This window comes from Zeus faber, assembly GCF_960531495.2.
Source record: "Zeus faber genome assembly, chromosome: 13".
In the NCBI taxonomy this organism is placed as follows: domain Eukaryota; kingdom Metazoa; phylum Chordata; class Actinopteri; order Zeiformes; family Zeidae; genus Zeus; species Zeus faber.
This window is the reverse complement of record NC_137198.1, coordinates 8,678,297-8,690,796: the sequence shown is the minus strand read 5'-3', so window position 1 is coordinate 8,690,796 and position 12,500 is coordinate 8,678,297. Positions and strand designations below refer to the sequence as shown.

Below are 12,500 nucleotides of genomic sequence, written 5' to 3'. Positions count from 1 at the left end.
TGCCGTCGCCTCGTGCTTCTCCCAGAACGACAGCGCGTCCATATTTGTCACAATGAAAACGTTTCACTTGAAGCTATCTCAGTTTTATATGCTATTTACATCAACTGTACATATTCCTAATATTTCTTATCTGGAGCCATGAGAGCAAATAACACAAGAGTGACATTTTCCATTGTACCTATTAATATCGGTGGGTCAAAAATGGGGCGATGCTTTGTTTTAATAAGCAAATCTCAAGTGAAATGTCACCCTAAAGTGCCCAACTGCTTCCTCTGCTGTACGCCCACAGACAAGGAGAGAGAGAGAGAGGGTCACTATGACGATTGCTGTGCTTTTTTATTTTATTTTATTTTTTTTTTAAAGAGAGATACGCACGTGATCTATTTAATTTGGGTTCAAACGTACGGGGACCAGACTGTTTCCCCCTTCATACAGTGAGCGATAGAGGGGAGCAACCGGGCGCCGCACACGACCGAAACCCCCGACCCTCCCATAAAAGCTGGTCGTCGTATACACATGTATATATCAAATCTGGATGCCTCGCAGGGTCGTCTGTCGGCCGCACCGCGCCCGCCTGCCGTTATCAGATCTTCCCCGTCGTGACCGCGCGTCGGTTCTGCGCCGGACAAGCAAACACACCGAGACGTGACTGAGCCCGCCATCCGGACGCGACTGTACCCCGACATCTACAACTGGTCACACGGATGGTCAAAAACTTGAATCATAGGGGAGGAAACAAACCGGGGGCGGGGATGATAGAAGAACCAACCAACCAACAAACAAACAAATGTATAAATAGATATGTTGGTAAAAAAAGTATTGTGCTTTAGACTGCCCTGTGTACGTTGTGCACCTGTGTGACAAGAGAATGTCCACTCGGTAGGAACAATATCGAGCTTTTCAATGTCCACGTGACGATTTTGTGTTTTTGTTTGTTTTCAGTGGAAAAAAACTTGCTATATATATATATATATATATATATATATATATATATATATATAAATAACGCAGGCGATCAACATGGCAAAGTAGAATAACGGTCGTTGTGAATTTAGGTGTGCACGTTTGTGATATAAGGTGCAAGGCGAGAGCATTTAGGCTGGGAATGCCTGGTGTCTGTCGATCATATCAGCACAAGATTTGCGCGTGCGCGTGTGTGTGTGTGTGTTTGTGTGCGAGTGTGTGTGTGTGTGTATGTGTGTGTGTGCGTTATGCTTCCTGTCCTCTAGTGTGTGTATGGATGTGAAATGTCACGTGACCTGTCTGTAAACCCAGCAGGAAGCAGACCCACTGACGGAGATTCATTTCGTTGTGTGTGGCATCGATTGACCCGCGTGAGGAGATGGACCCCCTTTACATTTGTGTTTCTGTGCTTCTTCCATTCTTTTTTTTTTTGGGGGGGGGGGGGGGGGGGGGTTGGTTTCAATTCGACACATGTTTAAAGAACGCCACGAAAAAAAATAAAACCACAACAGAAAATAAAGGCAGAAAGGAACCTTCACCTGAAAGTGCCAAAGCACGTTGACATTCCCAACTCTATAAGCAATATCTGTCTCGTTCTTTCCCTTTTTTACACACGTTTGGCAATGATTCTCCGATTCTCGAGTGGTTAAATCACTCCCACAGACAAGGCCTGTCTTTCCGATTCACAGCCGATGCGATTCCCCGCCGGTGGCAGAAACCGCCGTTTAATTCCATCCGCCACCGAGTTGACAGAGAGTTATTCTATACTAAGCGAGTCTTAAAAGGATTGTTGCTTGTATCAGTAATATGTATATATACCCTGCCGACAGATGCAGTTGGAATCAGAACAGTCAGGGAGTTTTGCGGATGATCTTCCTAAATATCAACAGTTGGCTTAAGGTACAGAAGATGTTGAATGTTCGATCTCAAGTCTCTTCTTTTAAATCTTTCGTAGCACTGGGGGTTCAGAGAAACTATGGCCGAAGCGGTCCCTTGTCCCAGACCTAAGACCTAAAACCCCGCCGGGTCGGGGACACCACGGAGCTGGATGGAAAACCCGCGCGCAGAGCAAACTTTGCCCCCTTTTCCGGTGACACGCCGCAGAGTCCTCCGGAGCGGCCTGGGTTTTTTTGTTTTTGTTTCTTTTTCTCGTTTTTTTTTGTGGGATTGAAAAGCCAAACCCCTCGTTTGGAGCCGCTTGCTTCATTATGCATTTCTTTCATCGTCTCGTGCCGTTCATGCAGGCGGAGACCACGAATCCCTTTTGTTTCCCCCGAGGGGGCATTCGCCCCTCGTCCTGGGGTTGACAGCAGGATGGAGGGCTGTGCTGCAGATTCAAGTCAACCGAGGGGAGGAAAAAAAAATAAAGCGTCTCCTAAATTGGATGAAGGGTGTTGGTGTTTTCGGCAGGGGGCTGACTCGGAGCGGCCTTGTCGTCTTCGTTACATATAGATTACATTTATATTGGTGGATATATGGAGCAACGGGCAGAGGGCGAGGGCGTCCGCACAGAGCAGGGGAAAGGGGAGCTGGGATTGAGAGAGGGCACTAAAAAGGGGTTTTGACTGTGTGTGTGTGTGTGTGTGTGTGTGTGTGTGTGTGTACGCCAAATATCCCCAACCCTAGCCAAAGGTTTATTGCTGTCCAAATTCTTGATGACTATTTTGAGAGTTCCTCGAACAGGTTTTGTTTTTTTGTTTGTTTTTTTGACGCACTTGGCTCCCGTTATCGCGCATCTTTCCATTCCGCTTTTCTTCCTGCAGAGTTAGTTTGGATGTGCGCCCCGAGGTACAGATTAAGCTGTTGTCTGCTTTGGGGGTGGGGGCGGGATTTATCTCAATGTGCCAGTCAAACAAAAGGACCCCCTGCTTTGTTTTTTTTCTTTCTTTTTTTTTTTTAACTTCAAATGCGGTTTATATCGTTTCTTTGATGCCCTCTCTCTCCATTGGATCCAGAGAATTTACAGCTGTTGTGAGTGTTGAACTCCCCTTTCCTCTCTGTCTTCCGTCTTCCTCCTCATCCGCTCCCCTCCCCTCCCCTCTCCTCTCCCCTCCTCTCCTCCCCTCTTCTCGCCTCTCCCCTCCTCCACCCCTCCCCTTCACTACCCTTTTCTCCTCCTCTGTTCCCTGGGGTCTTGCTCTACATCACGCTGCACTTCCCCTTCAGCCTCTCGGCGCGGGACTGCTTCCCCGAGCGCTTGCCGTCGATGTTGAGACTCATGTTCCTCTTCTTGTCCAGGTTCAGCAACTCCTGAAAGAGTTCAGTCACATTGTGGTTGGTCTTGGCCGACGTCTCCATGAAAGCGCACTTCCACTGGCTGGCCTGGGCCTCCCCGTCCTTGGTCTCCACCTCCCTCTGGGTCTCATCGCTCTTATTGCCCACCAGCATGATGGGAATGGACTCCACGTTGCCTTTTATGGCCAAAACCTGTGACGGAATTAAAAAAAAAAAAAACAGAGGAATTATCTTCTTTTTTTTTTTTAGATATATATAGAGTTGCGTCAGTATTGTTCATATCAGCGCTATTCAAGGAGCAGCAGAATTGGTCGGGAAAAGGTTGTGGTTTGTGTATTCTCCTACTGGCCAGCTATTTAGGTCTCACAAACATATTAAGAAAAACAATTAATCATTAACTCATCCATAAAAGACCAAGTTATTGCTTTATACTATCCAGACAGTTAGAGAGAGAGAACTACCTTGGGCTCTGGATATAGCTGGACTAGTGGTTATTTCTGATGCAGCATGTGCTGACATTGGAATATGTGTGAATGGTGTGTGTTCAAACTGCTTCTGTCATGAAAATATTGATGCACAAATACCGTATGTACAGTATATGTGACACCACAAAGTGAGAATAAGAAATGAGAAAAAAAATCCATCGCCCCTTGAAGTGGTGTCAGGTTCATAATTCTTTAACACGTTTTGGCCCCGATCAGTGATCATTGACGCGAACCCCAGTGGATGCTGTTTGCCTTCAAATGGAGATGAAAGAAAGCAGCTCACAGAGTTAGAAACATATTTCCTCAGCAACAGCGTCAGCCAATGGAGCTCAGATGTTCAGATCAAATAATAAAATAAAATAGTAAACGTGAGAGAAAAAGAGATCCCGGCTCGATCACCCCTCGCACCTTTTGAAGGATAGGGGGGAGAACAAAGCTTGAAATTTCAAATAAGTTCCCTTTGGTTGTGAGGAAAAGAAGATAAATATTGCGGCTTCTGGGACGGGTGTTCATTTAATGTTCTGTGTCATCGAGCAGCGGTTTTCAACCATTGAAAAGCTCAAAAATGTTTGCGGCCCAGATCTGTCCACAAGTGACATGGGAGTAACATGAGGTTTTGCTTTTTATTATTTGACAACACATTTATTAAAATCTAAATGTTTTGCCAATGATTTGGCCACATGTAGTACCCTTCTTGACCACGGGGGGGGCCCACATCACTGTCGTGGATGGAACAGAATGCCAAACACTCAAAATTACACTAGGGGAGCAAATTGACTAAAAATACACACACACACACAGACACACACACACACACACACACACAGACACACACACACACACACACACAGACACACACACACACACACACACACACACATTGATTCTTAGCAACCTATATACTCGCCAGCTCCCCCTCACCTGTTGGTAGATGGGCTTGAGCTCCTCCAGGGATTGCTTGCTCGTTATGGAGTAGACCAGGATGAAGGCATGGCCTTTGGAGATGGAGAGGCGCTGCATGGCGGGGAACTGGTGGCTCCCTGTGGTGTCTGTGATCTGGAGCGTGCACACACTCTTGTCACAGCTGATCACCTGTCGGTAGGTGTCCTCCACCGTGGGGATGTAGGTGTCCCGGAAGGTGCCCTTCACAAAGCGCAGGACCAGGGAGCTCTTCCCCACCCCGCCCGCTCCAAACACCACCACGCGATAGTCGTTGCTCTGCTCCGGCATGCTGCCCCCTTCAGGCTGTAGATGCTGTTACACCTAGAAGGCACGTTCGCCATAGCCGAGAGAGAGACAGAGACAGAAAGCGAGCACCAGTGTAAGAGAAATGGAGGGATTGGCGGACTTGTTTGGTTAGACTGCAATCCTTGGCGCTTCAGTCGTGTGACCGAGGACACACAGCTATCAACTACCAATGGCAGACAATGGACTCTTTTGGCTGCAGACATTTTGAATGCCATGTCAGGTCACTGTACAGTTCATGCCGTTACGCAGTTACACCTCAGTGAAACGGCCCAGAGATAATGTCGTTAACTTCAGCCGTGTTCAACCATCGCCAACCAGGTCAAAATGTCTGCAAAGGGACGATAGCAATTGTAATAGTTGTGCTATATTGTGCTATAGGTGAGTTCATCCCATGCCTCTCATAGCTCTGAATCACCCGTGGGCATTTGGAATACCATTGTATGGCCAAACAGCAGCGCACAGCTTCTGAAAACGCAGATTACAATTGACGATCATCACTGTCCTTTTGTGTACCGATTCCCTTTAGTAGATTCCATTCATCAGTGAAAATAAATGCGCGGGTCCTCAGCGGCAGTGGGTAATCCACCGATGACACTGTTGACTCTCAGAGCACAAGGGCCCTCTTCAAGGCTTTGGCCGTACATCACAACATCGCCTGCTGCAGCTCATGCATATGGATCCGATCCACGTCCTCAAATGGTCTCCGCCGCTCCCACTGCTTTTGCATATTTTTGCGCATAAGTGCGCACATGTGTTTGCGTTCGGACATTTGTGTTTGAGTGCACGTGTGTGTGTGTGTGTGTGTGTGTGTGTGTGTGTGTGTGTGTTTGTGTGCGCAATACAATGTTGATTGCGCATGATTACTCTGTTGTGAGCCTAGACTTGCAGTAACGTTCTTTTCAAGCCGTAACACACACTTCTTTAGCTGTGATTGTGCGGCGCTCTCTGAGCATGGCCTGTAATGAAACAGCAAATGGACATCAATACTAGACGGAATAAGTGGATTTCTGTCGGGCTTGCTCTGCGTGCCCCCACTATTGATGGGGGGGGGGGGGGGGGGGGGGGTGTCTGTAATTGCGTTGCCAGGTTGGAGAAAATATCAGTCATAGAGTTTAAAATTAATGGAGGTTGAGGAACTTCCCCTTGGGGTTTACAGGCAGTTTAGAATGGCTCCTCTTTCCAGTCTGGTTCTTTACGGCTGAAGACACAGTCACAGCTGAGTTGAAGGAAGAGCGCTGGTTTTTTTTTTTTACTACCAGCAGCAAATGAAGGTACGGAATGATCTTGATGAGCTTTTGGACTTTTTCGGACACAGTTCTCAATCTACACTAAATCTAATGAAGTCAAGGGGTTTACAAGAGCCGATGACATGATGTCTCACGAGCAACACCTCAGATTATCTACCGCTTAAACATTTGATATTTTTTCACCAAAGCCTGTGCATGGTTTCCAGTGTTTGCATGCATATGCACAACATGCAAGCGTGCACACACACACACACACACACACACACACACACACATACAGACACAGACACACACACTCTCAACATGATGCAAAATCAGACCTGTGTGTGTAATATTGCATATCATCACCAACCCCATATTTACAATCTGTGTTTTATGTTTTATTTTATGAGTCTCTCTCTCTTTATATCTCTCTCCCTTACTGACTTTATTGGTCTTCCCCATTCTCCAATTCTCCTTTTTCTTAATTTGTCTACTTTGTAAAGATTCTACCTTAGTTTTTCTAAATTGTGCCCTGAGACGCCCAACTCTACCCCTCATTGTTTCCTCTCTGTCTCCCACTGTCTTACTCAGCAGGTCGCCCTGTGCTGCTGAATCGATAAACCAGACCACTGGGGTTTGATCGATGTCCCCGTCTGTCAGTCGCTCTTTCTACCTCTGTGACCGCCTGTTTTTTTTGGACCGGGCTCCGGCGCACTGACAGCAATCCTGTTCATCCAAACCTCTCCCTCCCTCCCTTCCTCCCTCACCCTCCCGCCTGTGCCTTCTTCCTTAACCTGATCTAAAATTAGCATTCTGCTTCCCACCTCCACCACCAACCTAAAACTGCGCGCTGCAGGTATGTTGCAACGCATACAACGATAAACATAAAACACGTAAACATACAAAAATGAATGCACACAGGCCGTCCAACAAACAAACAAACCAACCAACCAACCAACACAAACACAAACACTACACATGTACAGAGTCTGTACTACCACCACTTCAGCGTTTGTCCTTGACACCAGGCTTGGGAGATTAATGACATATTCTCCCAAATGGGAGTTCTCTCTCTCTCTCTCTCTCTCTCTCTCTCTCTCTCTCTCTCTCTCTCTCTCTCTCTCTCTCTCCTCTCTCTCTCTCTCTCTCTTCTCTCTCTCTCTCTCTCTCTCTCTCTCTCTCTCTCTCTCTCTCTCTCTCTCTCTCTCTCTCCTTCCTCGCCTTCCATCTGAAATGGGGGGACTGCAGGTCCTTAATTAATCAATGGTATACTATAAATGCATTTGTGGCAGCCAAGCCAAACTCCATTAGGAGATAGCTTTGGCACAGAGCGACAGGCCTCCTCTCCGTCAGAAAATAGATTCCACGCGGCTTTCTTCACCCGTTTATTTTATAGAGAGAGCGGGGAAATGTCACCTTTAGAGTAAATATGCACATAATTTCCCTCAAGAGAGCCACTTAAGCAGTGGCACAAAGGAGGCGCATTAACCAACATCAAATACAATGCCTTTCAACAGATCAAGAGCGCGCTTAAATAGATGCCTGCCAAGCGCTCCTCTGGTATCTTGAGAAAATGGGTTTCAATCAACCGGAGGATTCTGGAATGTGGAGGAAATTAGGTTATTTGTAAAAGGGATGCGTATTTTTGGGGACAAAATAAAATATAAATCCAGGAACTTTCTGTGTTTCTGTAATATTTTCTCAGACCTAGGGGTCATATTTCCCAAGGGGCTTAGTGACTGAGAGGCATTGGATACACACACAGATGCACGCACACACACACACACACACACACACACACACACACACACACACACACACTAAACAAGTAAACAGGCATATAGACAGACACACGCAAACCCATCACATCCACAGCGTTTGTCTTGTTCTGGCAGAACAACAATATCAGCTGAAGCCTTGGTGTCAGTAAGAGTGTCAGCACGTGTCTGTGTGTGTGTGTGTGTGTGTGTGTGTGTGTGTGTGTGTGTGTGTGTGTGTGTGTGTGTGTGTGTGTGTGTGTGTGTGTGTGTGTGTGTGATGTGCTGGTGTCTGCGGCTACAAGTGCAGCCACGCAGAAGGCAATTTGATATTCTGTGAGCAGTGCACACATGAGCTCAGGCTGTTCTGATTCTGCACATCTGTAGGGAATTGTGTGCTTTTGTGTTCGTGTGTGTGTGTGTGTGTGTGTGTGTGTGTGTGTGTGTGTGTTGTGTGTGTGTGTGTGTGTGTGTGTGTGTGTGTGTGTGTGTGTATCCATGTGTTCCCATTTGGAAGGTGATGATGCAAAGAAAGGAAATATGCACTCGGATCGGATCCTCAAGCGGCTTAATCGGACATTCAGCTCCACTACAGGTGATATTTGGTGATATTTCCATCGGCTTCTTAAAGTTGCATTAAGCGAAATCCAAGGAAATGGCGATTGATGTAAACAAACTCTGACTGTTACACCTGACTCCCTCGAGCTCTTTTCCAAGAAATTATTTGGCGTCTACCTATGGTGGCCGAGAAGTAATAACCATATGGCGAAATAACCCTTAAGAGTCTTCTGATTCAATTTCATTAGCAGAAATATTGCTAAATTCAGCTTTAATGCCTTTAGTCTTTACAAAGGATTAAATAAGTTCACTTTTCCACAACATCTACATAGAATATAAATATCAATATAATACACAACTCCGATATAAATATATTCTGAACTGATCTATCAGTCCACGCAATAACAGCCAATTCACAAATATGCATACATATTATCCACATTTAAACACAAAACTATAAAATTCACTAAACCACTTGAGATAAAACGAGTGGAGCAACATCCACTCCCTCATCTAAGAGATGACATTGTGCACACATCACTCGATTTAAAGTGGTAATCTTATTTTGTCAAACAATCCCATATTTTATACTTCATTTGGCTGGCACTTCATAACAAAAAGCCATTCAATGCATTTGTGTTTGTGTGTAAAGAGAAGATGTGGAAAAACAACATTGACATTTCTAATGGAAGTCTGGGACTTGTAGCGTAATCCACCCAACACAGACAATCTTTTGGATTGTCATTTATAATGATTGTTGTTAAAGTTTTCTTTTTCTTTTCCTTTTGGCTATTTTAATTTTCCTAAAAATACTCAATTTATTGTTACCTAAATGAATCCTTCCACATTCTATAATTCAAACAAATTTAATAAGTTTAAATCAGGCTTAGCATGTTTGTGTCTGTGTGTGTAACGTGTGTTTGTGTGCTTGCATTGTATAGTCCATATAATCATATTAATGTAGGTGAAGCCTTGTGAGCAGTGCCACAGTGTGTGTGTGTGTGTGTGTGTGTGTGTGTGTGTGTGTGTGTGTGTGTGTGTGTGTGTGTGTGTGTGTGTGTGTGTGTGTGTGTGTGTGTGTGTGTGTGTGTGCGTGTGTATTTGCCAGAGTGTGCAAAAGATTGCAGCACTGTGGTCTTGGCTTAGTAGCTAATCATTGAGCTTAACCTCCTCTATGCTCCTGGCCTGCTCTGCATTGACCCAATTCCCAGGATTTAAGTTAGCAGCAGTCTCCCTAAGACACAACATGCAGTCCCTAATGCACAGGGAAACCCTTTGATACTTGATGCAATCCCCCTTTACGTAGCTCCGGTGCATTGGCACAGCACCTGGGAAAGGTACCGAGACGATGTGTATTTCTGTGATGACCCTCACAGTATACAGTGTAGACAGAGTGCAGATATATGTAATAAGTATGTAGTAACGCCTTTGACTGTGCATCTAAACCAGGCACACAGTGTCAGAGACAGTCCCTGTGCAATAAACCTGTTACACTGAACACTCACTGTACATACAAACCACAGTGTATATACTGTAAATTGTATAAAAGCATATAATGTCATATCCACCTACCTCATGTATATAAAGTAACCTGTTTACTATTCCATATTTATTCCAGCATCTTTGCACTCTGTACCATTGCACTATTGCCTTCCTTCTACAATTTCATTGCTGTTGTTTTAATATGTATATACTGTATATATATATATATATATATATACATACACTGTATGTGTAGTCCAGGTTTGTACATTGAGAGAAAGGAAAAAAACGGAGTCAAATTCCTTGTACGTATGTGAACATACTTGGTGAATCAAGCTGATTCTGATCTGATTGTGATCTATGGCAAGCTGTTTCAACATTTAATTCATAGGATGAATTAGTTACTTTTAAAAAGTTACCAGTACTTACATATATTTTAGTTACTAGTTGCAATTCCAACAGTTACTAGTAAATATTTTACATAGTTGTACTAGTCAAAATGTATTAGGTACCAGTACTTATTTATTAGATACTAGTAACTGTTCCCATTGTTACCCGTAACTATTGCAATGTTACTAGTACCAATTTGGACCATTTAGTCATTGCCTATTTGACATCTAAAACATGGAGCCCCATAGGATTCAATGACGAAAGTCTCCAAATTGTTACTAGTGACATTGCAATTGTTACTCGCAACAATTGGAACAGTTACTAGTATCTGATAAATAAGTAAAATCGGTTTTCCACCTGCATCTCCTTTCGGATTGGCTCAACTTCTTGGACATTGTTTTGAATTTCAGCTTGACCTTGGGATTGCTGCCCGTTGCCGTCTGGCCTCTCGATAAGGCCCCGATAATACAACGGCCTGGCAGAGGAAACAAACAAAGCAGGCACGTAATCACCTCGTAATCACGTAACAGTATTTTTTGTTTTCCATCATAATTCCTCTTATATTTTATATTATCAGCCGACGTAGACCTGCCAGCCATTACTTTAATTCTTTGCAGAGGGCTTTTGCTGAAGCGTCCAGTGCGGTGACAGATGGAGACTCTGCAGTTTGGAAAGGATTCCACTGGTTTCTACAGGAGAGGAACAGCTCAGGAACAGCTCATGTGAAAACCACTTGATCCAAGACTGATTAACATGCAGATGGTTAAAAGCAAACATTGCAGGGGAATTCCAGGCCAGACAGGTGGTGCTACTCCTGTGCTCCACTTGGAATTATCATGTTTCTCCTACGCTGTCATTTGTTTTCAGAAAACATTGAGGGAAATTAATACAACCTTAACAATTAAATTTTTTTTGGCCAATACACAGACCAACCTAAAAACATTCCTTTGATGCGTTAACAGTATATCGAATATTAAAGCATATATATATATATATATAATATATAAAGCATATAGATACAGTATATATATATATATATATATATATATATATATATATATATATATATATATATATATATAACATTGAGCAATGTTTTTAAGTTGAAGCAATGACTCATTTATAAAAATAAATGTTCAACTCACGTCACAGTTGAGATCATGGCTATTGATGGGTGGTCTACATTATATGAAGTCCTTATTTGTGACTCATTTCTGAGTAACAGGCATTATGAAACCTTGGATTTACAACATAATGGTGTCCATATCCAGTCGGCAGACGGAAAGGATGTCCAAGCTACGACAAGGATGGTTGTGCATACAAGGAAGCGGAGCCAATGCATCGTATTATCCAATTATCTTTAATATGGCCATCTTTCAAATGAACTCACTGCAACTCAAACTGAGTTAACATCCAACACACTTTGGCATCAAAGAGGAGACACGTATGAAAGTCGGCCCAAGGTGGACTAGCTTGTGAACTATTGTCACTGTCACCCTGGCCTCGCTGGTTTCCCAAAAGCACACTTCTGCTGAGACCACGAGGGCTAGTGAGAAAGATAACGAGAGGACATTTTGGGTTGGTATAGAGTTAGTGGGGTTCAACTTCACTCTTTGGTTTTCCATTATTAATCCAAGTCAGGTTCCCTGGCTATATGCACTCTGAGAGAGGAGATTTTTTTCTTATTCCCTTCGCCTACCTAGAAGCATTCCGGCCGACACCATCAACAATACCTGTTGTCATTATTGTCCCCGTCGTCTGGTTATTTCCACTTCTACTATTATCGTAGTAACACTTCTGTGACGACTGACGCCACTTTTACTACTACCCCCAAGATAACAACAAGCGCAGATTACCGACCACACTAAGCTGTGGGACGGCAAATACAAAGGTCCATGCGTCTGTCAGCTGTGTGTCCATTGGTAATAGGATTCACATCTGTCTACGCACCCTACCTTCTTACGGGTGGGACTCCCCTCCTCCGTTTTTACTCTCAGCCTGGGGACTTTCCAGGCCTCACGGCTGAAAAGGGCTGTTAGCACGTACTGTAGCTACATGTGCGGACAATATTCTATCTGGTATGAATTACCGTACCAATCATCTATCATCATCATCATCATCATCATCATCATCATCACTGCGTTGTCACCATC

At 44.2% G+C, this 12,500-nt stretch overlaps 2 protein-coding genes across 2 annotated transcripts in view; both read right to left on the bottom strand.

Annotated features, from left to right (window-relative positions):
* Positions 1 to 3,102: 3,102 nt before the first annotated feature.
* On the bottom strand, positions 3,103 to 4,913 carry diras1b (DIRAS family, GTP-binding RAS-like 1b; the record flags this gene model as incomplete). The annotated part of the gene is made up of 2 exons (XM_080011718.1): positions 3,103 to 3,390; positions 4,605 to 4,913. The coding sequence occupies 2 exons, from the start codon at positions 4,911 to 4,913 to the stop codon at positions 3,103 to 3,105; spliced, it is 597 nt and encodes a 198-aa protein (XP_079867844.1).
* Positions 4,816 to 12,500, bottom strand: part of LOC307238646 (receptor expression-enhancing protein 5) — a 16,866-nt gene continuing 9,181 nt past the window's right edge. The window contains exon 7 of the mRNA XM_080011722.1: positions 4,816 to 4,946. The gene's annotated coding sequence lies outside the window, so the exon portion shown is untranslated. The remainder of the gene's footprint in view (positions 4,947 to 12,500) is intronic.